General features: G+C 35.4%; 4 protein-coding genes and 1 long non-coding RNA gene across 15 annotated transcripts; 2 read left to right on the plus strand and 3 right to left on the minus strand.

Annotated features, from left to right (window-relative positions):
* Positions 1-142: 142 nt before the first annotated feature.
* Positions 143-3,449, minus strand: LOC110820465 (uncharacterized). 2 transcript variants are annotated; one of them, XM_022049940.2, is made up of 4 exons: positions 2,652-3,449; positions 1,733-1,884; positions 1,533-1,625; positions 143-1,407 (listed from the first exon to the last, which is right to left on the minus strand). In XM_022049940.2, exons 1-4 carry the CDS (start codon positions 2,683-2,685, stop codon positions 466-468), a joined length of 1,221 nt encoding a protein of 406 aa, XP_021905632.1. In that variant the 5' UTR covers positions 2,686-3,449; the 3' UTR covers positions 143-465. The 2 variants fall into 2 exon arrangements, with proteins under 2 accessions (XP_021905632.1, XP_088067723.1); XM_088211597.1 differs by lacking the exon at positions 2,652-3,449 and adding an exon at positions 2,034-2,617.
* Positions 3,450-4,248: 799 nt separating this feature from the next.
* LOC110820352 (glucuronoxylan 4-O-methyltransferase-like protein (DUF579)) lies at positions 4,249-5,594 on the plus strand. Its single transcript, XM_022049800.2, has one exon. It carries the CDS (start codon positions 4,283-4,285, stop codon positions 5,237-5,239), a length of 957 nt encoding a protein of 318 aa, XP_021905492.1. The 5' UTR covers positions 4,249-4,282; the 3' UTR covers positions 5,240-5,594.
* A 149-nt stretch (positions 5,595-5,743) lies between these two features.
* On the minus strand, positions 5,744-10,808 carry LOC110820464 (coiled coil protein). 7 transcript variants are annotated; one of them, XM_088211594.1, is made up of 8 exons: positions 10,424-10,805; positions 9,865-9,991; positions 9,306-9,630; positions 9,099-9,175; positions 7,900-7,954; positions 7,288-7,673; positions 6,073-6,143; positions 5,744-5,870 (listed from the first exon to the last, which is right to left on the minus strand). In XM_088211594.1, exons 1-7 carry the CDS (start codon positions 10,756-10,758, stop codon positions 6,120-6,122), a joined length of 1,329 nt encoding a protein of 442 aa, XP_088067720.1. In that variant the 5' UTR covers positions 10,759-10,805; the 3' UTR covers positions 5,744-5,870; positions 6,073-6,119. The 7 variants fall into 7 exon arrangements, with proteins under 7 accessions (XP_088067720.1, XP_088067722.1, XP_021905629.2 ...); XM_088211596.1 differs by lacking the exon at positions 5,744-5,870 and having other exon boundaries at positions 5,980-6,143; positions 7,288-7,664; positions 7,900-7,945; XM_022049937.2 differs by lacking the exon at positions 5,744-5,870 and having other exon boundaries at positions 5,980-6,143; positions 7,900-7,945.
* Positions 10,809-12,856: 2,048 nt separating this feature from the next.
* LOC110820434 (Transducin/WD40 repeat-like superfamily protein) lies at positions 12,857-23,259 on the plus strand. 4 transcript variants are annotated; one of them, XM_088211590.1, is made up of 17 exons: positions 12,857-13,007; positions 13,125-13,261; positions 13,372-13,456; positions 13,550-13,652; positions 13,772-13,856; positions 14,135-14,221; positions 14,387-14,469; positions 14,953-15,064; positions 15,244-15,695; positions 15,902-15,983; positions 16,065-16,244; positions 16,317-16,370; positions 19,960-20,052; positions 20,132-20,197; positions 20,417-20,463; positions 20,728-21,432; positions 22,824-23,259. In XM_088211590.1, the coding sequence occupies exons 2-17, from the start codon at positions 13,145-13,147 to the stop codon at positions 23,200-23,202; spliced, it is 2,730 nt and encodes a 909-aa protein (XP_088067716.1). In that variant the 5' UTR covers positions 12,857-13,007; positions 13,125-13,144; the 3' UTR covers positions 23,203-23,259. The 4 variants fall into 4 exon arrangements, with proteins under 4 accessions (XP_088067716.1, XP_088067719.1, XP_088067718.1 ...); XM_088211593.1 differs by lacking the exons at positions 12,857-13,007; positions 13,125-13,261; positions 13,372-13,456 and having other exon boundaries at positions 13,756-13,856; positions 14,182-14,221; XM_088211592.1 differs by lacking the exons at positions 12,857-13,007; positions 13,125-13,261; positions 13,372-13,456 and having other exon boundaries at positions 14,182-14,221.
* Positions 18,023-23,713, minus strand: LOC148239756 (uncharacterized). Its single transcript, XR_015816398.1, has 3 exons — positions 23,578-23,713; positions 23,403-23,488; positions 18,023-18,206 (listed from the first exon to the last, which is right to left on the minus strand). It is a non-coding gene; the product is annotated as an uncharacterized LOC148239756 (long non-coding RNA).
* Positions 23,714-24,027: the final 314 nt, after the last annotated feature.

Here is a 24,027-nt window from a genome sequence, read left to right on the forward strand (position 1 = left end):
TTCTTCAGGTTTCTTTCTTCTTTCAAATGGTAGGCTTGCGGTTTTTGGCATACTGATTTATATGGAAATCTAACTATGTTGTCAAGCCAAAAAATTACTTAGCGAAGAAGAAAACTTAATCCTTGCATAAAAGGTTTTGCTCTTTGGCTTAAAATGCTTTCTTCTTGGATTGAGAGAAAGGAACCTTGGGCATTATTTTCCTGAACTGCACAAGTCTGCGTTACACTTACTGTGTTGGCTGAACAAGCCTCTCCTGCCAACATGAAATCCTACCAAACTACTTCAGAAAATGTATTATGACATTTCAATCTTGAATATATCTTTATAGGAACATTATTTTTTGATGGATTACACCTAACAGTGCAAATCTTTGCTCTTGAGAATCCAGAGTTCGTTGGTCATGTGTTCTAAAAAACAATATATGCAGAAAAGCACATGCTGTTTTCTTCACCTGCTGGCATGTGATTAAGCTGTTGTGGGATCGAAGGATTTCTTCCTAACAAGAAGACATGTGATCTTTGAAGGATGAGCATGCGTATTCCCAAGACTGCAGAGCACAAAATCAGGTCGATGAAGTGCAAGATTCAGACAGTCATCTCCCCCAACAAATGCAGTGGCATCAAGCAGAACGTGCCATGAATTCCGGTGAGCTTCAGAAACCCAATGCATGGAGTACCGCCTCCCATTGATATCAGCTGGGTAAGAGAAAAGGCCTTTTGGGGTATGTTTACACTTTCTTCTAAAATACTGGCTAAGCTGTGATCCCTTGATCCTCAGATCCAACCAGGTCTCTGGTGCCAAAATCACTTTTGATTCCTTGTAAGTGGCAAATTCCCTTACGTAATCCATTTCTTCCCCAATGATTGTCATGTAGAAGTTGCCCCTGAAGAAAGGATAGCTCTCCCCTACTAACATCATTGCATCTCTATAGTTTGGAGTAAACAGAACAAGATACTCATTGTCAGGCAATCCGCAATGCTTCAGAACTTTGTTTCGAGCTTGAATTTCCGGGATTGAAATGAAGCTTCCAGGAAAAGAGGACTTCTTGGTGAGAATATCAAGTAGTCTTGATGGCTCTAACTGGATTCTATCCAAGTCAGGGAGATTGCTGCCCAAGGATGGTGATGGTATCGGTGTAGAGGGCTCTCGAAAACCTCCTCTTGGTGACTTTCGCTTGTCGTCAGGCGGAGGCTCTGCCGGACATTCTTCATCATTGATACAAAGACTAGACAGATCAATCTTTTCTCCTTCAACAAGCCCAGCATACTGCGGATACTTAGCCAGGACATACTGTTCAACATACTGCATTTCTGTAGGGGTGATTGGACCTGACCATCTCAGGTCTAGACCATGGAGTGTTGAGATGGCTTCAGCTACAATATGTGCAGGAATCACGGTATTTGCTTTCTGTTATTTCATGAGAATAAGAAAAACCAATCAAAACTTAGCCAGATACATGTGAATATAGTTGCTGCAAGCCTGCAAGTTATAGAACCTTGAAAAAAGGGATCTGAATATAGGGTTTTATTTACCTTGACAACCATGCTACTTGGCCTCCCATTCTGAACAGGAGATTTTGGTACAGAAGCAAAAAGGGGTTCTTTGAGATCACCTTCTGTCATATCCTGTTTTCATTGTCAATATTTGTGTTAGGGTCTCTTCTTGCTTTTACCACCTAAAATATTCTGGAAAACCAAATGTCTCACATGATCTTTAAACTATAAATACGCACCTTAGATCCTGTAGGTGAAACCATATGTTGTGCAATATTTCTTCCCAAGTTTCCTTTTCTGTTTTCCAGCCTAACCTCAAATGGGCTGATGGGAGAACCAAGGAAGAAAGAACATTGAAGGACAACAGGCAAAAATCTGTTTCTGCAGAATTCTGATGAAGAAGAGAGAAGGAAGGTGAAGAAGAAGAAGAAGAAGACTGGAGAAATGTACTAATGACTACAATTTTTTTGTAGAAAAGAAAGAAAAAGAAAGCAGAAATAGTTGAAACGAAGGTTAATGAGCATGAAATTTTTTGCTTACAGTTGGGAGGACGTGTTTGAAGGGTATTAAAGAATGAAACCTTTGAACAATGTTTTAAAACAGGAAACATGAACTGGTTAATAACTGTTCGTCAACATACTCATTTGAATCTTGAAACCTCAAATCAATGATTTAAAAACATAATATGACATGACAACAGACTCAAAAAATAAATATTCAAATTTTGGAGAAAACGTCAGCAAAAAATTGTTTTTAAAATTTTGAACGGAAAGTGACTATTTTACTTCCAGGTTGTGATTTGTGTTTGGTTGTAAAAATTATTAAAGAGTAAATTACATTGGAAGTCTCCCAAAGTAATTAATTTACCCATCTAATTTATTGAATCTAGGAGGAGTTGCTAGATATAATAAACTTGGGACTGTGTCTAATCTTTTCTATGTCAATATTTATGGGATTAGAGTGTGATATTAGTTTTATTCATACTTGATTAATAAAATTAAAACGATTTAACAGGCTGGGTAAATCTACTTGATTCTCATCTAATTTGGGATTGAAGAGCATCATCATCTTAAAGCTATTCAAGTATAGAAGAAATCAATGATGATTTTGGGTTAAATTCGGTGTAAACAATGTTGGTATGAGAGAGGAAGATTATACCGACTGAGAGATTCCCCGTACCAAGAGCTTGCATACAGACAAGGCCATATATAAATCCTTATTATAAACGCAAATGGAGATTTTTATAATGAGAAATCCCGACTTAGCTGCTGCACCCTTACTTTCAGTTGAACCCAACTGCTCTCCCTCTTATGATTTATTTCAATAAATTTTTATTTCAGAAAAAAATAATAATTTATTTCACAAAAAAAAAAAAAAAGATCAGCAAATGGCTGATGGAGGATTATTCACAGCATAATAATCTGAATATTCTTTGCCAACCACTCTTTTCAAATGTAAATACTGTTGCCCTCCTTCTTTTAAGTATTTTTTTTTTATATTGCCTTGTTGAAGTTTCTTTTTATGTGATGTGACTTCCCTTGAAGCTCTCTGGAAAATGACAGGAAAGCTACTCTCTCTCTCTCTCTCTCTCTTCATTTGTGAAATATAGTGTATTTTTATAAACCCAACTGCAGAATTTTCAGACATCTAGGAGAACTACAACCGGGATGAAATTCTATAAAACCATAAAGAGATACCTGCCTTCCAATGGCAAATAAGCAATGAAATCACCTTTTTGCATAACACAACGCCACTAGTTAGATTTCAGAATTTCCATATACCATCTCGTATATGCAACTTAAACAGCTTCTAGATGCACATGCATTTTGTTGAAAAAAAAAAATATATAGACAAATTCTGCAAAGAGTATATGTTATTTGCGTATTTTACAAATTCCACAAGTTAGATTTCTTTCATTTGATTCAAAGATATGTTATTGACAAAGATTAATGTATTCCAAAAGAAAGGTTTGACTTTTGACCCACAATTAAATCATTAAATTGACATCACAAACAAATTTTCATACGGAGGACCCCTCAAAGCGGAGTTACCAAATTTAGGTGCAAATATTTCTAACGGAAGTTCATCGCATAAATAAGCTAGAAAGCTTGAAATCTTCAATATATACTAATTAACTGTGGTTATTGATCCAACAGCTTGGAAGCAAACCAAAGTCCTCCTAATATGAGCTGCTTGAAATAACCACACCAACTTATACTCATTCTTCTAATTGGACACCTATTGCTGTGGGCAAATTAAAATTTACCTTGTAAAAGTGGATATCACTGCTCAGTCCCTCCTATGTAAAATGAAAAAAGACATTCCATAAGAAGTCCAGACTGATTGAAAGTGACCCGGCAACAACTCATTGGCATCCTTCAACTTCTTACATCCACCAAAGGGATCCTCTTGACAACTTTAACTGGACAAAATTAACCACTCAACTAATCAGGGCTTAATTCAGAACACAAGAAATGATTGAAACATCAAACCTCTATCGTTCATGCTCCCTGCAGGGTACAGGTAAGCATATTTTATTTCTAGAACACAAGGCAAGTTGGCAACCACATCAATTGGGTAACTATCTGTTAGGCACCAACTCCATGACAGAAAAGTAACACTTCAAACAAAAGCAAAAGCCATTCCTTCTCATTCACTCATGGGAATATCAGGAAAGTAACATCTTGTGCAATCAGAAACTCCCCCAACCTTGAGAAGGGGAGATGCGATAATAGTGCATGTGAAAGTGCACAAAGTATATGCACACACACAAAAGGTGATAGCAAGAAATGCCACCTGAAATACCATATCCCCTTCTAACGCCTGTTGTTAAGTTTTCATATAGAGTCTCGCCTGTTAGCCAAAAACCCTGGCGAGGAACTGAAAGGATGAAATTTCCTGCGAGGAAACTTATTCCCCTGATTGTCTTCATCCTTTCAAGCTATTCCATCCTCAGACTTCTTAAAATAGGAATCACTGCTTCATCTTCTCCTCGTCCACTCCGTGCTTTGCCTTCACCCTTGCAACATTTTTGCTCCTCTCCTTCTGCTTGCAGTAAGATTCAATCCACTGCACCAGGCCCCTCACCAACTTCAGTTCAGAGTTCTGCTAATGTGGGTGTTCTCACAGAAAAGGAATTCCAGGTTATTCTGAATCTCGTCATTCTTAAAGCTCCTTGCAATCTACTTATTTTCGGGCTTGAGCCCCGTTACCTTTCCTTCTCATTAATTAATGGAAGGGGGACCACTATCTTTCTGGAGGATGACCCTAATAAGATAAGGGCAATCAAATTAGGTTCCAACAGCACAAGAATTTATAAGGTGGACTACAAGATGCCATCAAAAAAGGCTTACAAGCTGCTCGAGCAAACAAGGCAAAATCCAGCTTGTACACCTAACTCAGGTATGCTTCAACAGTCAACATGTCAATTGGCACTCACAAACTTACCACAAGAAGTGTATGAGATTAACTGGGATATCATGGTGGTGGATGGACCAAGTGGAGACTCCCTAGAGGCACCAGGTAGGATGGCAACCATCTATACTGCTAGTATGATAGCAAGGGCTGGGAATACAACAGATGTTGTGGTTCATGATGTTCAACGAACTATTGAGAAGTGGTTTTCATGGGAATTCTTGTGTGAGGAAAACTTGGTTTCTTCTAAAGGACATTTATGGCATTTCAGGCTCAGGGGTCAATCAAATTCTAAAAGGTTTTGCCATCTTGGTACACGTCTGAAAGAGTAATGTAGCACTTCTCCTGGTGACCAACTGATGAAATTTGTTGCATTCCATCGTGAGGAATGTGCCAATCAGGGGCCAAGATTCACATCCTCCAAGTTAACCACATACAGATTGATCTCAATGCCAGAGCAACTATATGCCACAACACTGAAGAACTTAGCTTAGCAATACAATTCAACATTAAATCCATACTACTATAGATTTGATTTTCAAAAATCAAGTTATCAGGTGCAGACAAACCAGGTAGTCGTTTACTTGTTTACATGCTTGTCAAACAAAACAATCAACTTAGTATAAATCTTCACTAACATCTGGCGTTAACTAATTTGCTCCTAATTTGTAACCATATACAAGATCATCAAGGCACAAGTAACAATAAAATATGATGCCATGGCCTGCTGGCTCTCAGTACACTGTCTGTACGATATGATGCATGAGCACCAATTGCACAAGGTTTTGGAATGTGATAATATTCAACAGTTTTCAATCACCCTCCTAGTAGGAATATAGAACAGTCTGAAAGAGTGCTTATTATATTCATTATGTTATGTCAGAGTCAGTCGATAGTTCCAACATTCTTTTTTAGCCTTGAACCATTACATGATCCAAACCACCAAATCCACAAATTTTTTATCTATAAACCAAAAAGGAAACCAGTTAACTCCCACATGGAAATGCCAGAAATCCACTCGAAAAATATCTAAAAAACATTTACATGTAACTAACTTTTTCCTACCCAAAGCTCACAGCAACCTTAATGCTTCTCTTCATAAAAATCTTAAAAGATGTTCATAACATCAACAATGGAAGATGGATAAAAGAATGAATTTTCTTACATTGATATTAACATGGTCACTTTTCATTTCAACATAAATCACTAGAATCAGCACTGGCCCTTGTCTCTTTGCTGCAAGAACAAGAAAAGGAAAACAAGCATAAGCCTACTTAAATTTATTATTTACAACTTCCAATCCAATTGAAAGAGAAGTTAAAATAAAACTAGTCAATCAAAAACCTAGCAAGCATTTACCAAGTGAATTGATTCAAACAAATGCAAAACCTACAAAATTAGAGCTGCAGTTCGAAGCAGATAAAGATAAGAAAAGATAACAAAAGCATTCTATATTTCTGCTCTAGCAAAGAATATCCCACAATTGAAGCATCTAGAGCAACTCCCTAAAACAAGTAGCAGCATGTCAGGATCCCGGATCCTGAACTGAGAAGAATTTGAAGAAGATGAGAAGAAATTACAGAAATTTACAGAAAGAAGGATTTCAATATGCATTCATTGTTCTTGGATAATGAGCAAATACAACCTACAACTTATGTAGCTGTTGAAGAAATAACTAAACAATATAATTCCAACTAATTGAGTGCCAATATTCAGGAACCTAAACAACCAAAGCAACCATTTCTAACAACTTAAAACATCCCAAATATCTTTTCTATTTAAAATTTTTGCTAACTCCGCATCCAACAAGGTACCATTTGAGCCCAGGTTGCTACATCAGCATACAAAATTTTGCCTCTCCTTGAAGATTATCTTTATCTTCAAGGATATAAATTAGCCATAAGGAGAAGAGCAAGGAAGAGGTGCTATTAGCAATCCAGGATGTGAGCAAAGCTTGCCACACCAACAATTATTTAGGATCTTAACTCAGCAAGTTATATTATGACAACACTGCACTGTGCAGATGTACAAACTTCAACGAAGACTTTCAGCTCCATTAGGAACTCAATTACTAGGGTTAAAAGTGCTTCTCTTATACTTCCACACAGAAATGATGAAACAGACTATAAACCTAAAACAGTGCAGTAATGGCAATAAAAGGTAAAATCTCCATTTCTGTTATACTATGAAAAACCCCACCTCTGCAACTCCAATGGTCAAACCTCATATAGTGCAAACAACTAGCTACATGGCGAATCATGCAATCCTGGGTGAAGGATATTGTTATCATTGCACCCAAAAGGAAAGACTTGGTGGGAAAAGGATAAAAATACTAAATAGCAATTCCACGGTAACATTGTTAGAGGTATATGATACTTACCATTCGTTTACTAACATAAGGCTGTATCTCTAAAGGCATCTCAGAACTACTTTCAGGCTTGAGTAACTTCTGTTTCTCATTCTCGAATTCTTTTCGGGATTCTTTTCGACTACCTGATTGCCAAACTCTACCAAAGTTTGGAAGCCAGTTAGCATCACAATCATCCTCAATAACCTCTCCTCTCTTCTCCCTCTCCAGCTCCATCTTTCTCCTTTCAGCCCAAGCAGCTCCCACTCTCTTAGGGTTCAGCTTACGGGACTTGCCCGATCCCTTAGTAGGAAAATCAATGTTGCCTCTGGCCAGTTCCATTTGATCATTGAATAAATTTCCATCCGCTGCATCCAACCAAGGAGGTGGTGCTCCAGAATGCACATTTCCTGCAGCCACTTCAGAAGAAAGGAAGAAATCAGACTGACACCCTGCAAACCTGAAGACAAACAGTTCAGCATATGAACACTGAGGTAACCAAACACCTTCCAAACAAGTTTCTAGCATAAAGTGTATTTAAGTCAGCGCTATTTTCAGTCTCCTACTAAGGATCCTGTAGGTATCTCAGTCACTAGCTAAAAAAGAGCATATTACAGTTTAGGAACAGAAATACAGGATGATTACCCAAAGAAGCAGTGTCCACACGCACCATTTTTTTGTCCTGATGCACCTGGTACATCTAGAAATAATATGTTAACAAACTGACATATGCATATGCAAAAAGTGCTTTGTGAAAGCATGTCAAAACAACACTGAAGATGAATAAAGATATTTAGACACATTAAGAGGCCATTTGGTACAGAATTGAGGCTAAAAAAGTTACCCGAATTACTGGCAACATGAGTTTTTAGAAGAATTGCAATTGATTATAATACACGTTATGAATCTGCAACTCTTTTAAACGACATGAATAGATACACCCTTATATCTTAACTCAAAGTAGATCACATCCAGATCAGTATATTGTTAATGAGTAAAAATTATAAGTAATAGTGAAGAAATTTCGGATTCTACAGTTTTCTGCATGCCTGAATATCACTTTTCAAACAATTATAGGAAACTGCATTTGGTTCAGCTGCCTCTCAAAATCCCATAAGAGTACCAAGAAAAATACTCTGAACCAGAAGGTATAAAAGAAAAGAACCCACTAATCTTCACAACACCATGTCCCACATGAAACCAAAGCAGAGACATAGAGACAGAAAGAATCAAAATGGCAGTTAGAAAGCTACTGTCACCCATGCACTGGAACTCCAAAATAAAGTCCCAATAATCTAAATCTTACAGAGAAGCAGGATCAGTGACAAGCAACTCAATCAAGAATGATAAAATTAGGTAACTCCAAAAAAATGGAGAATTGAACACAGTAAATAATAGCCAGGTCAGAGAGAGCAAGAATCAGCCAAAGCCAGAAGGTAAAAATATATCTGCCACAAATAGTCTAGAACAGGTGTTTTATGAGTTACGAAAAGCAATACCAAAGCTAACAAAACGGCATCTCCAGAGTGCATCCTGCCAAGTATGTTTAATGGACTACGTAAACCGCCCGTTGACAGTGTTCAGTTGCATATCATATACAAAAACAATCAATTATCTTTAGTGATGTCAATCCCCACAACGATTAAGTGAAATAATAGCAAGTAAGGCTTTTATTCCATGTCCTTTGCTTATCTATTCGGTAAAGTTGCAGGTAAGACTTAAAAATTCTGAAAACTAAAAATAGAAGTTTAAAGTAAAAACCATCATTTTTGTTGGGGGAGGGAGGGTAGAAATGAAAAGAAAGACAATCAGCTCCACAGTTGAAAACAGAGTAATTAGCTTACCTCTCCAGTACCTCGATAACAATTTCCAGAGAGCACTCTACTACTATAAGGAAGAGGTTGTTGGCTAGATCGGTTAACTGGACAATTCAAAACATCACAGATACCATAAGACAACCATAAGTTCTCACTTCATAAAGAAGTTTTCGCATATAATCCAATTAAAGAGTTAGAACAAAAATGGGATAACAAAGAGTAGATTATACATACCGGTTAAATCATTTGAATGCCATAAACTACTACCAGAATGCATGTCCATGGATAGGCAGAAAGTATGACCGTGCAGACTTGAGCCAGAATTTGTAGCTCCAGGAAGCCCTGAATGAGATATCTGATACTCACCCGTATAGTACCGTAAAGGCATAACAGAATTTGAAGAACTTTTAAGAGGTTGATTATCATTATTTTCAAAGTTATTTATATTTTTAAGTTCAAGTTCATTGTGGATATTATTTGATGGTCCATGTAGAAACCCATGTGAACCCTGACCATGTAAAGAAGCTTCACTTTTCAGCAACTGACACTTTTTCTCCCACTGCACTCAACAACAATCAATCATATTTAGATAAGTATAATCTAAAATGTTTTCATCTTTTCCTAGCTTCTACAAACTATAGAGCACACAATTGCAAGATTCTTGATAACAGTTTCCTTTTCCTCCCATTGATATTCTCAACAAAAGGAAGGTAGTATCAATTAGACGGAATGCCCTCAAATAGAATATAGTAAAATACAAAATCTAAAAATACAATATTAATTGACACTATACCTTTGATACATCAGTCTCCAATATCCTAAATGTGTCAACCCGGTCCATTCCAACCCCGTATTTCCACAGGAAATGCTTCAAATTCTTCAAATGATCCGTACTTGCCAGGTGGTTTATTGCATTGCAACTAAAAAAATAATCATGGTTTATAATCTTGTTCAGCACGCGCGCGCGAGAGAGAGAGAAAGAGGGAGAGACGTGAAATGTGCAAGAATAATAGAAAGAGTAATAAAAATCATAGAGCCAAGCTTGGTAAGTGCGATATCAAAGTAAAGACACAGCAACTATGTGAATCCAGGTTAAGTAACAGAAGATTCCGATTCAAAAGCTCAATCAGTTAGACATTCTAGTCATGCATAATCTCCTCGTCTTTCAATTAATAACAAGTAAAATGTTAAGTTCCTTTCTTCCATAAAAACCAGAATTCAAACCGGATTCAATACGTGCATATCGTTTGGCTGAGTAGAAAACCTGTTTATTTTCTGTACATTTAGCTGCTTTGCATCATCAACATAAACTTAATACAGACATCAATCAAATAAAGAACAAATAACAGTACCAAGCGAAGGAGCTATCCAGCTCATCGATTTCCTCATCACATACGATGCACCAAAATCGACTACGTGAAGCGTATTCAGACGGGAGAACGCTGGGATTTTTCAAGAAGAAGCGGATGTCTTCAGTTTTAGTACGAAATCGAGCAAGAAAGTCGGCGGTGGATTTTTTGTGGCTGGGAAAGTACTTATGGCGCTGCCCTTGGTTGTGATTCAGTCTGCACGCCTTACAAAACTCGAATTCGCTCTTCCTCCTCTTCAGTGAGTCAATGTTGTTCTTGTTAAAGGAACTTGATTTAGGGCTAGGGTTTGGTTTCTCCTCCTGGGACTGATTCCCCATTATTACAGGTATTGCAGTCACCTGGTACAAGTGATTTGTTTGAAAACCGCACCACTCACAAATAATATAGTTTCCGTAAAACGCATCGTTTTGATGGATGTAAGAGACCGCGTTCCGCTTTCCCGCCAGAGCCATCTCTTCTAAATTCTCTTCTTAAATCAGTTGCTCTATTAAACAAAAAGACACATAATTTACCATTCAAATTTATATTCTAAAAAATCAATTAATTACTTGATTAAAAAAAAATTATACATCAGTTAGAGTTAGATAGTTCTAGACAGCATGTTCTTAAACTTCTATCATGATTTCGGATTATGTTATTCCACACAAAATTGTAAGATTTAATTTTTATAAATTAATTATGTTATTATTTATTTTTAAAATAATTAATTTTTAATTATTATAAATTTAAATTAACTCTTAATTTTTAAAAATATTTAAAATTGTACTATTAATCGATATTAACGTTGTCAATAATAATCATATACATTCACCAACATATGTAAGTAGATATCTTATAGATATCACAGCATTAATATATAGCATATAACTCTAAGTGTGCTAATACATCTCATACTCTAATTAAGGCGTTGACTCTAAATTTTATCGAGCACGCATTTACTTCTATTATTTTATATTATAAAGTCATACAGGAGTTTTATTCCATACCCTTATTTTTACCTTTGCTATTGATTTTTTTGTTGTCAACCGCCTTTTATCATAACATCATATAGTAAAATAAATGAATTTTTCATCGTGATGTCACAGAGAAAGCAAGAAAAAAAAAATCATAAGTATGGCTAGGCACGAGTAAAACAACAATTGCCATGAGTATGGCTAAGCTGATGGGCTTTGAGACCCCTTTTATATGATAGTCGACAACAAGTTCTTTATATTTAAAATGTTAAAAAAAGTCATAATTCAAAATTTTCATAAATTATTTGATGTTTATATTCAAATTTGAATAAATCACTACCATTTTCAGCAATATTTTAAGACAAGTATAAAAAATTATTGGTTTTAGCAAAACACTTGAAGTTATAACTCATAAATGAAGGTTTGAGGTTGGAAGCATGTGAAGAAGCGAACTTAGGTTCAGTGCTCAAAGTTGAAACTCCAAGCTTCACTTATTTCATACGTGAATTTTCTACATATGAAAATAAATATGAAAGAAAAAGAGCAACACACAAAGAAACGTACATAAATGATAGAGATGAAAGGAAACAAACATATAAGATATTGAGTGTTTTATTTATTTATTTTTTCACTTATAATAAAAGATGAGAAAGAAAAATATTATGCATTCCATAAGTCTTTGCGTGTTTGGCTTATTCTCCTAATCCTTGAGCTTGACTACAACATTGAATCCTATATTTTGAATTCTATCAACTAATGATTGGCATTTTCCAGTGGTTTATTTGAGTGAGGTGAATCTCTTTATGATAGCATTGTCTATCTATCGAATAAAGTTATCGATCAACAGCATATCTACTAAGGAATTCTCTTGACATTGCATTTTGTTTAACAGTGGATGACGATGATGCAAGAGCCCTAACAAAATCGAATTATAGGGACTATACTACGAATCGCTCATTCTTCACGTAGAGAATACTCAAGTTTGTGGAAATTAACTTAAATATTTATCCACAAAGAGAGAAAGAGTTGATCGAACGAGTTGAGAAATTAATGTTAACATTTATACAAGTTCATGTAAACATTACATGTCATATGTGTAAAATCAACGTAAATTAAAACAAATGATATTATTTTTTACAAGTGCTGAATTTAACGGTGTTAATTTTTTTCAAAAGCAATTGGGTGATTTATAAATTTTTTAAAATTGAATATTCATTTAAACCCAGAAACATTTAGAGTGCAATTTGAATATTTTCATAAGTTAAAAGGGTGAAAATCATGTATTTTGATATATTTAAAATATTAACAAAAAATTATTTTAAAATTGGGCCTGTAAACAAGATAATATATTTCGGCCCTTTAAGTAGCCCAATTGAAAACGATTTACAGCCCAAATATTATTAAATAAAAAAAAAAATAAAATCAAAATCCATACTTTTACTTATTTCCTTCACAATCGACCTAGCCGTAATCAAATCCACCAGCGTCCACTGTTTTTCCCCTTCTTTCTTTTTTCTCTCTATTCTGTATAAATTGAAAAAGAAAAAAAACAAAACTTTTCTCAAACCAGCACCCTCTGCGATTTGATCCCGGGCCGGGGATCTCCTAATTTGGTTCTTCACACTCACTCTCTCATCTTCTTAGCCGTTCTTCTTTGCTCTAGTTTTCCCTCCAAATTCTGCTACGCCAACAATCCTCACTTCTCTCCAAACTCAATCACCTATATGCAGGTTAACTAGAAGAGGGAGCTATGGCCTCGTGTTTCCAGGCAGCTGCGCTAGTTGCTTCGCCATTGTACCCCAACGCCATTGCCTGGTCTCAAGAGAACCTGATTGCTGTTGCCTCCGGTCACCTAGTCACGATCCTAGTAATTCCCTTTTCGTTTTTTCGAAGTTATTCTAAACTTTTTTTTTTTTTTTTTTTCTGTTTCTTGTATGTTATTTTCTTTATTTTTATTTTTTTCGAAATTTTGATCAGAATCCAGCATTGCCTTTTGGACCTCGAGGCCTGATCACGATTCCCAGTAGCGAGCCGTTTCGTATCGGGGTTATCAAAAGAGAAGGTGCGTGTTTGTATCTGTTTCTGTTATGAGTACAGGATTGTCTTAATTAGACTATTTCAAATTGCTATAACTAAGGTGGATGATTCTTCACAGAATTGTTGACTGGTCCTCTGTTGCCGATTTGTCTGAACCGAGACCCTCGTCCTTGTGTTCGATCCCTTTCGTGGTCCGATATCGGAATGGCACCTAATTCAGGGTAACGAGCTTCAAATATGAAGATATCTGACTTGCAGTTTATCTATTTTCAGTTTATAACATGACGATTAGAATGATTGTATTGGGTGAGTAAGGCATTTCAGGTGTGACTGGGTGCAGGTGTTTGCTGGCTGTTTGCTCGGCTGAAGGACGGGTCAAGCTCTATCGTCCTCCCTATCATGATTTTTGTGCTGATTGGGTACAGGTAATGCAGCAACAACACTGCAACAGTTTCCTTTTCACCTCAGGTTCTTGGAAACTACAGTTATGAACTTATCATGAATGCTCAAGTTATTTGTTTACCATAGAGTAGTTGCCAAGAAGTGAGAATTTCATGATGATTGATAGCCCATTCGACAAAATTTGCATGTTTAAGTTGAGTTAAGAATGCTTTTGCTTGTTTAGGTCAAGGTCTTCATTATATGCAGCTTATTACATATTTATTTTCTCAAAAGCCAAACTTTTCAGTCCATTATTTTGTAGGTTATGGACATAACAGACATGCTCTCTAATTATCTCTCAACTATCAGTTTCAGGAAGCTAGCTACTCCTTCCTCAGGAGTTTCTAATGTAAGTTTATTCTAAAGTAAGTTATTATTCCCTAGCTGTTGTGCTACCTGCTTTTTTCATCTAACGACTAGCTTACAACACTTTGGTTGGATGTTTTCTTGTCTATGCACATGATCTGATCAGCCTTAATGTCCATACGATACTCTTTTTAACCTCCTTTTCTAGAAACAAGCAAAAGAGCATGACCAGCTAGATGAAGATTCAATCTCTGTTTCAAGACGGGAAAGCAAGCAAAGACGGCTGACAATGTAAGAAGCTTGTTCTTGTTCATGTATTTAGTTACTTTCAATTCTTTATCTATGGTTATTTTCTTTACACTTGTCTTTTAAGTGGAAGTAAGCCACATGAGCTGTGCAGAACATATGCAAGGTTGGGACAATGTTCTGCTTTATTAGATATTCTTCGGGGATGGGGAGGGCAATGAACATGCAAAGTTGGTTCCTGGAAGTGGTCTAGGATCAAAGAGAGGAAAAGTGCAAGAGTTTTTTTCTTTTTGCCTAAAAAAGAAATGTGAAACTTGGTTTTCATGTCTGGTGGGAGTCTAGTTATTGATAAATTTGATGCTTGAATATCCCAGCCCCCAAGAAGTAAAGACAACCAGAAAAAATATAACCTGTTTAGGCTTTGAGCATGATAGGTTAAAATTTAACATTATCCTTTAAAGAGTTCTACAGTTGTTGAAAATTTCTGAAGCACTTAAAAGCTAGTTTTCATTAATGACTGTGATGCAGCAACAAGTGTTCCAGTACTTATCAAGAATATTCATCAGACTGTGAAAACAACAATGATAATGATGCTGTCTTCAGCCCTTCCTCTGAAATGGAGGGCCAGAGAGTGCCTGAGGTGTGGCTTTTGTTGCAAGGAAGTTCCTTCATTCTTCCCCTCTCGGCCATTACTTTTTATTATAGACTTGCTTATTTTACTACTTGCTTTCTATGGGCTGGAAAAAGCCTCTCCCAATTTATGATGCAAACAAATTCCATTAAAACAGTTATTTCTACGTGTTTCTACTTGATATCCAGGCATTTGAGATTAAATCTGAGAAAAATTCACGTAAGAAAGCCTCTGTGTCTAAAACTGAGAGGAATACTGTCAACAAGATAGCTGAAGATTGTAGCCTCCCACTGATAACTACAGATCAGTATGCATCTCGCAATGCAACATTATCATCAGTTGTTGTTTCTTGGTCTCCAGTGCTAAGAGTATCATCAAAAACTTGCCAACTTGCTCAACATGATTCATCCAATCGCTTCTGTCTACTAGCTGTTGGTGCAAAGTCAGGTCAAATTTCTCTCTGGAGAATTCATGCACCAGAATGCTATTACATTGAGCACAGTAATTCCTCAATGTCTGCGATTCTTATTGGGCTGCTTCAGGCACATACGTCATGGGTTACAACAGTGAGTTGGGGATTGCTTGATGCTGAATGTTCAAATCCTCAAGTTTTGTTGGCTACTGGAAGTTCTGATGGGAGGTGAGTGGCTCATGCAATATAATAAGCTTTTTATATCCATGTTACTGCCAAAGAAAAAAATAATTGTGGTTTTCAATTGGAACCAGAATGCTTTTCAGTCTGCTTTATTGTGTGGTGTATTTTTGAATTATTCAGATTGTGACAACTGAACTAAATCTTTAAGTACTTTGAAGGTTTTGTATGATTTTTCTACATTATTCTCTTAGTGTGAGGATTTGGCTGGGATATGGTGAGGATCTGCGGAAGTTATCAGAAGTTGATGATTCTCCAGTTTTTCTATTAAAAGAGGTAGCTCTTTCTATTCAAGCATTGTCGTTGAGTTAACTTATATTAGACAACTAAATTCCAACTTTTGGAATTTATCTGCAGATGATAACTGTTAATACTGTCCCAGTCTCAGTACTTTCGCTTATTATGCCTATCCATCATTCCAATCAAAGAATGTTGTTGGCGATTGGCAAATTTTCTGGATCTTTTGAAGTATGGACATGTGATATATCCAGCCAAAAATTTGAGAGAACTGGTTCATGCAATGCTCACGATCAAGTTGTAAGTTTCTTGTTATCATTCAATCTTCTGCAGCATACCAACTTTGATTTATGTTTTCTAGAATTTTATTAGGTTACAGGTTTAGCCTGGGCATTTGATGGATGCTGTTTGTACAGCTGCAGTCAGGTAACACTTGTTTAGCTGAATTATTACAAGTGCTTGGTTCATGCTTTGAATCATTGTTGAATCAAACTTGATTTTTTTCTTGAGAGAAGAATGGAACTTGCTACAGTTTGATTTCGTTTTATCTTTGTCTTGCATCTTCAACATTGTAATTTCATATTTTTGTTATGCTCTTTCTCTGTAGGCTATTTATTTCGGGTTAAAATCTTCAATACATTATTCCTCTATTACACTTTGCTTAATTTGAGAGCACATTAATACTTATCCCAGATTGGACCAGCAGTAAATAGATGGAAGTGCTGAGAGAACTTGTTGCCTTGAGGTTTTCTGAATGGAATAAAAACAGGGAAGGATTTTGTGAAGGAAACAAATACGCTTATTTTTTGTTCATTAAAATTGAATATAAGAAACAGCTTATGTTTTCAAGATATTAAGGGGACCTGTCTTCTACAGTAAAAAACTATTGCCAAAATATGGCTCCCAATCATTGAGCATCTAAGTTGATAGATTCATTTAGGTTCAGTTGTTGGAAGGGGAACTAGTTTGTTTAAGGCATACTGGATTCTTGGAAGGCTCAAGTTCAGTCCTCTCTTCTTTATCTTCCCTAGCAACCCTGTTCCCCTGAAGATAAAGACTTCAATCCTGAAAGAGGCTCATTTTCAAAAAAGGTGATAATATTTGTATATGTTCTGCAGTAACCCAATCACATAATAGGTTTTCAATTGGTTAAGATGCAACTCTTCTCTTTAGACTCAGTGGGGGTGTCTCACATTACTCTGATACGAAGAGATTCACTCCCTGGTATAGAAGATAAGAATTACAAAAGTTATCAAGGTTGGTTATGCAATTTCTGAAGCTCAAAAAAACCAAGAAGTCTTCCTCACTTTTGTTCAGTTTTTTAGGCTCTTCCTTGGTGCCCTGTTTATACAGTTAGGATTGCCCTTTTTGTTCAAGAAATCATGTCACGAAAACTAAGTTCCAAATTGATTGTAGTTTGCTGTCAAGAAAAAAACATTGATACTTATTTACATAAGCTATTTATATCTTTGCTGCATTCAACTTATAAAAAATCTTTGTAAATCTAAAAGCCAAGATGTTATTAGTTACCTTCTACAACTAGTCTCCATCCTATCAGCAAATGTGCCCAGGGGTCAAAAGCCGTTTAAATCATGATGAACTTTAGCAATATAAATCAGAATCAAATTAAGAGGTAGGAATATTTTCTAATTGACGAGTTTAACATGGCAAGTTTTTGGACTAAATTCCTATCCAATATTTTCCACTAATCTATCAATTTTGCAATTAATCATATATTCAGTTTCCATCCATTATTAATCAAACATGATTTCTATCAACTTAATAATCTAATAACTAGCAATGAATTACATATATAATTCTAAGATTTCGAGCAATTATATCCAAAAGTCGATTTTGTGAAGATAGTTGTTCCTCCTCTAAATTGACTTTATTTCTTTTAGAAAGAGTTATCCCAATATTCTCATGTTTTATCATGACAAAGCCATAAAATCAAATCCATCACCTACTTAAATTAGAATAATCATAGCTATAAAGATACCATAAAGATTTTTTTTTTTTTAAGGTTAGAAAAAAGGTATCATTAAAACACAAAGGGGTGCCTCTCAATTACAAAGATATTAAAGATTACTCATCGTACTCAATATATTTTATCATTCAAGAATATCCATGAATCATAGTCAAATTATCTCATTGTTCAAGATCTATGATTCTGTACCTATATCCACACATTCTCATTCTTTCTTTGTCTCTTGTCTCAATCAAAATGGCTGATCCATAATTCCTTTGAAGCATGGAAAACATCTGTAGTCAACTAAAGTATCAAAATTATCATATTCCTTTGATAAGCTCAAAATCACATAATAAACAATATCCAACCTGGAAGTAGTTAATACAAGAAATCCATGCATAAAGAGTTATATACAAAATAAATGATCATGCTAAATCCATGTGAACTTAATCATCAAAATATCTTGCAAGTTCTAGAACAAAATAAAAGAGCAGCTAAAGTCAATTTGCATAAAGTAAGCAAAAACTGTCATTCCGCCTCGGAGTCAACCAAAATCCATCATCTATAATGCGGAATGAAGCTTTTTAATGAAATAGAATCAAATTTAATGATGAACAATTATCTTGTACAAAACCAGATTTTGATAAAATTGATTGAAATCATAGAATTGACTATGTCACTGATACTTGATTATTTAATTGATAGATTGATATTGAATCCTGTTTGATTGATTATTTATAGAAATTGAATATATGATTAATTGCAGCATTGATATATTACTAGAAAATATTTGATACAAAATTAGTCCAACTGTTTGTCATGTTAACTCTTCTATTTAGGAAAGCATCCTCTTTGAACTTGTTAAACTGCTAAAGTCATCATGATTTAGATCTCGTGACTGTTGAGCTTCTTTGCTGATAAGATGGAGATTAGCCATTGGAACTAATTGAATAACATCTTGGCTTTTTAATTTTAAATATCATTTGTATTTGAATGAAGGCAAAGTATGATACCTATGTAGTATGTAGGACAAATACTTCTTTGTTTACAACGAAGTACAATCATCTTGAGCTCTTTGGTAGAAATTTCTTGAATATTCCACTTACAACGGCTCCCCTATATGTGAATAAGGGCACCAAGGAAGGGCCATAAAGTGTGAAGGAATATGAGATAGATGTATTGTGTTATCAGCCTACAAATTTTATAATTAACTTGAGAGATCTTGAAATTTTTTTCTTCCATATTGGTGTGTAAATATCTTTGTAAAAAAGAGCTTATCAGACGACTTGGTAGAAACTAAGTTTAGGAGGAGTTGCTATGCCTTAACCAATTGAAAAGATATTGTCTAATTAGGTTGTTCCTAAACTGTTAAAAAAGTATTGTAAGCATTTAGACAGTGGTCTTGAAATCCTCTAGTAGAGGTGGTGAAGGTTGTGGATGTAATTCAGTTGGGATCAAAACAACTCTAAATCAAGATGTTTGTTTCTCTATGTTTTCAATTTTTTGATTTGCTGTCTTAATTTGTGTTTGCTTATGATTTTTGAATTAGATAGATTAACTTGGATCATCTCTTCATCTTCACTTTAGGTGCTCTTTGTGTCAGAATTAGTTAATTGTTTCTCATTATTTTATTTCATCATTATTCTTTTGGATTAGCCTGTCCATATCCTGGGGAAATAAAAATCAGCAGATTATAATTGATCACTTGGCCTTGCATTATGCTCTTTAACTGCATGTATATTGGATATGATATAAGGTTTTTAGTAGCTTAAGTTTACAGTTTCTAAAAATCTTCTTTTATTATTACTATTATTATTATTTTCTCCTCCTAGTTTACTATTGTTTTTTTTTTTTTCAAATGAGCTAGTATAATTTTGCACGAAGTTGGATTTGGCACGAGGGTTCTAAAAATCTTAGTTTAAGTTTACAGTTTCTAAAAATCTTAGTTTTAGTAGCTTAAGTTTATAGTTTCTAAAAATCTTTTATTATTATTATTATTTTTTCCTCCTAGTTTACTATTGTTTTTTTTTTTTCCAAATGAGCTAGGATAATTTTGTGCGAAGTTGGATTTTGCACGAGGGTTCTTTGTCTGAAGTCCCCATTCCATCAAACACTCCAGGATTGAGAAGCGGCACTGATGTATGGCATGGCCTTCTATGATCTCATTTATCTTCTCACTTATTGATTTAACTTAACAAATCTGAACATTTCTTTACAGCTTCCAGATGTATATTTTTCATGCCTTGGTGTAGCATTCTCCCCTGGAAATCTTGTGGTTGCCATGGTATACTTTCAGTCATTTAATTTCCATGAAAAAAGTTTGGTGTTAGGACTTGTGTGTTTATATAGTTGCATGGTAGTATTTTTATGATACCTCACCATATAAGTACTAAAATATAACAAAAGATGAGGCTCAAAAAAAGGCAGCAATTGTATTGTTTTGGTATGAACAAAAATGTTTTGATCTAAATCAAGAAGTAAATTCTTTTCTTGGTTTTTACAGGTTCGGAGTTTCAATGTAGATCTATTGGATCAAATGTACCAGGCCAGGTGAAAGATATTCTAAATGTTTCTTTTAATAATATATCTAGATAATACCCGAACTGATATAAGCTCAGCATGATGACAAGAAGAACGAGGTTCAACTCAATAGAATGCATAGCTCATATTGAAAATGACTAGCCAAAGAAATTTCTTGACTTTAGATGACCTTGTACAGAAAGCAAAAGTAGTGGGAATTAAAATGCTTTTCTATTTCTGCTTGTGGACCTACATGTCATTATGCTATAAGTTAATGTTTTTCAACTTTGTCAGGTCTCAGAAGGCAGCTGTGGAATTCTTCTGGACTGGTGCGCAAAAACTCAATGTTCTATCAAATAATTCCCTGGAGATCAGCATAGAAGCTTCTGGTTTTTCTGAGAAAGAACTGGTTTACTGGGAGTCTAATTTTTTATGGTCTTTGAAGCAATTTGATCATGCAGATAAGCCTCTTGTCGTTTGGGATATTGTAGCTTCACTATTGGCTTTCAAGAGGTCTATTCCAGAGTATGTAGAGTACCTTGTTCTCAAGTGGCTAGGTATCTCTTATTTGGGATCACATATTGGGTTTTCTACTGAAAAAATTATTGCAAATGTCTCTAGAAGTGTCCCTAAAGCTACTTCTCGTCAGTTGCACATCCTGAATGTTATCACTAGATGTGTAATGTTATCGGAGCTAAAGGCTGACCAAATCAATAGCAATATACAAAATCTAAGAGCAATACATGATGCTGAAGATAAGCATCTCATGTTGTGGTTGGAGCTGCTTTTGAGGAGTGAAAGAGAACTTCGTGAAAGGCTAGTGGGATTTACTTTTTTTTCTTCACTGAATCTAGCATCTCATTCAGCAACAAAGTTTCGTCTGGGCCATTGGTATCCTTTTGGGTTAAGCCAAATGGAGAAATGGGTTGCACTCAATCATGATTGGATGCGTGATGAACTAAAAGCACTTGCGTCGGAACTAAAAACGCAGCAGAAGAGGTACCATTTAGTCATCTATTTTGTGTAGTACTAATACATTGATTTGGTTTCTTGGAATATGTTTTCCTTCTGAAGTAGTAATGGCTGGGAAATCTTAATTTGATCTCTTTCCTTCAGTTCCCTGATTCCTTTCATATAGTTTTTAGACTAGATTAAAAAGTATGGCCCTTGATTCATCCAGTGTCTATGCTTGTATTTATTTTTTATTTACTTAGCCGTCATCTCTCTAGTTTTAATATGCCTTTCTCTAGTTCTTTTTTGGAAGATGAAAGCTCCCCCTGAGGTTAGAGTCTTAAACTGATGATTGTTTCAGGCATGTGGTACATATTGGGCTCTACCTCGGAATATTTGTATGATGTGCTACATAATAGTTAGTTGTTTCTTCACATTAAACCAAAGTTTTGATACTTTTTGTGTTTGTAGATTTGTCCTAGATGTGGCGAATATGAATTTGCACCAGTAAATGGATCAAATTTGTACTAATTTTGAATATTGTTTACATCAGATTAAAAGATTATTTCATATTATTTTTTTGAACTTGAACGCGTGCCTTATTTTTGTGTAATAGGTTTGAGTTTTGTCGTTAATGAGTTTTCTCAATAATTTGTATTTTAGTGTGGTTGTATCATTAGAGTCTGCCAAACCTTGCTGGTTACAGCTTGTCCCTGGCCCTTGATATTTTTATTTCAACAAATAACTAGAGGTTTGGAAGTAACAAGGAACAAAAAGATGCCATAGAGAGGGGCTGGAGACGAATGCTAATAAGTTTCAAAGGTCCTTTTCAACCTATTAAGATTTTTTTTTTGGATACCTTGGTTCTCTTTGCCTCATTTTGGGTTGAGATTTGCAGTATTTTCGGAAATTTATCCTACATTGCAGAAGGATTTGGGATGCCCTTTCTACTATTGGATTTTATTTTTTTATTTGTCCTTTTGGCTTCTTCAGGATGATATCCTGTCCTCCCTATTTGTAATAATTTCTCCTAATGATTTTGATTCTATAGGAAAAATGCAAATATCATGCTAGAATTGTTTGGTTCTCTCTCCATAAATACAATATATATATATATATACGCACACATATATATTTGTAATAAGTAACATTTTCTACACAATTCTTATCAGAATCATTTAACCTTTGTTATCTATCTTACGGGGCCTGAAGGAGCCTGTGAATACTGAGAGAAATTGTGATATGATTTTTCTTGCTTTTTCTTATTTTTATGATTTTGTTATTTCCTTAATTTTTTTTCTTTCCACCTGTTATCAAGACGGTTAACCCAATAAACTACTATGGGGTGCCAACAGATGGTTTTTGATGAATGGCAGGACTTCTGTTTCTCTCTTACATGATCTGACTTCTTTTGTAATCTTGTATGTTTCCTTGAATAGGCAGGAGTTGGATGAGTATACAGCAGAAGAGAAATGTTGCTATTGTTCAGCATCAGTTCCTTTTGTTTCAGCAGAAGTTGCGGTTTGCAATGGTTTGGGCAGCAAAAATGGAGGTGATCAGAAGCACAAATTAGAAAGATGTGCTGTCTCTATGCAGGTTTGCCCTACTGCTCCCTTGTGGTTTTGCAAGTGTTGTCACAGATGGACTTCCAAGCTTGCGCCAGAAATCCTTTTCATGATGTCCAGGTATCCTTCGGATTTCAAATCTTTGACAGATATTTCTGTTTTAAAAGAAACTACAAAACCACTCTGTCCTTTTTGTGGGATACTCCTCCAAAGATCACAACCAGATTTTTTACTTTCTGCATCTCCTGTGTAAATTACATATATATTTTTTTTTTTATCAATAATAAGTTTAAGTAATTATAGTATTGCATTTCACAGTATTAGTAGATGGAATAAGCTCAGAATAATTATATATTGCTGTTGGAAGTGATCCCGGCCCTAGGATCAATCTGCTTTAGAGTAATATAGTTCATGTATGTGTGCTAACCAAGGAAATACATAACATGCCCTCACCTGTTTGGCGCATTGGCATGGCATCCTTTGTGGGCCTTCTTGTGCTCGGTTCAAGCCAAATATTACGGATGCCTGGTAGGGCTAACCTGAAAAGGGGGATAGGATCAATCCCGCTTGAGAGTAATATAGTTCATGCATGTGTGCTAACTTAAGGCAATACATAACATGCCCTCACCTGTTTGGCGCATTGGCTTGGCACCCTTTGTGGGTCTTCTTGTGGTTGGTTCCAAACCAAATATCACGAATCCCCGGTAGGGCTGACCTGAAAAAATGGAAACAAATGACATGTTTTTTGTTTTGTTTTTTTAGAAAGAGCAGAATTGGTTTCTGGTTTAAGGTAACAGCTGCTTGTGTGAATTTGTCTCGGTGAACAGCGATAATGTTAGCGTGTTTTTCTAGGAATATTTCTTTTTAGCATACACTGTTGGAAGCTCATCCTTATGAAAACACTGGTGATTAGGTCGGAAGATTAGGAGCCATATTTTAGAAATTTTATGAAGTGTATGTAATATTTAATAAACAATATGCTTGATTGAATCAATCAAGTGAATGGGTTTCTCAAACACTGTCCCCTCAAAATTTTTTCATAAATGATATTATATGTATAGGCACATGAGTTAGTGTG

The sequence above is a fragment of the Carica papaya genome, chromosome 9 (genome assembly GCF_054855325.1).
Source record: "Carica papaya isolate Zhongbai chromosome 9, ASM5485532v1, whole genome shotgun sequence".
NCBI classification, from domain to species: domain Eukaryota; kingdom Viridiplantae; phylum Streptophyta; class Magnoliopsida; order Brassicales; family Caricaceae; genus Carica; species Carica papaya.

What these genes read in the sequence shown, in the direction of transcription:
- LOC110820352 (XM_022049800.2), top strand. Translation starts at nt 4,283, where the DNA reads ATGCCACCTGAAATACCATATCCCCTTCTAACGCCTGTTGTTAAGTTT.
- LOC110820464 (XM_088211594.1), bottom strand. Translation starts at nt 10,758, where the DNA reads ATGGGGAATCAGTCCCAGGAGGAGAAACCAAACCCTAGCCCTAAATCA. An exon ending in TGGAGACTGATGTATCAAAG is followed by an intron (nt 9,631 to 9,864) that starts GTATAGTGTCAA and finishes TGTTGAGTGCAG; the next exon opens with TGGGAGAAAAAGTGTCAGTT. An exon ending in GCATTCAAATGATTTAACCG is followed by an intron (nt 9,176 to 9,305) that starts GTATGTATAATC and finishes TGAATTGTCCAG; the next exon opens with TTAACCGATCTAGCCAACAA.
- LOC110820465 (XM_022049940.2), bottom strand. Translation starts at nt 2,685, where the DNA reads ATGCAAGCTCTTGGTACGGGGAATCTCTCAGTCG. An exon ending in TTTCACCTACAGGATCTAAG is followed by an intron (nt 1,626 to 1,732) that starts GTGCGTATTTAT and finishes CAATGAAAACAG; the next exon opens with GATATGACAGAAGGTGATCT. An exon ending in CAAGTAGCATGGTTGTCAAG is followed by an intron (nt 1,408 to 1,532) that starts GTAAATAAAACC and finishes ATGAAATAACAG; the next exon opens with AAAGCAAATACCGTGATTCC.
- LOC110820434 (XM_088211590.1), top strand. Translation starts at nt 13,145, where the DNA reads ATGGCCTCGTGTTTCCAGGCAGCTGCGCTAGTTGCTTCGCCATTGTAC. An exon ending in AGGGCCAGAGAGTGCCTGAG is followed by an intron (nt 15,065 to 15,243) that starts GTGTGGCTTTTG and finishes CTTGATATCCAG; the next exon opens with GCATTTGAGATTAAATCTGA. An exon ending in GATCAAATGTACCAGGCCAG is followed by an intron (nt 20,464 to 20,727) that starts GTGAAAGATATT and finishes CAACTTTGTCAG; the next exon opens with GTCTCAGAAGGCAGCTGTGG.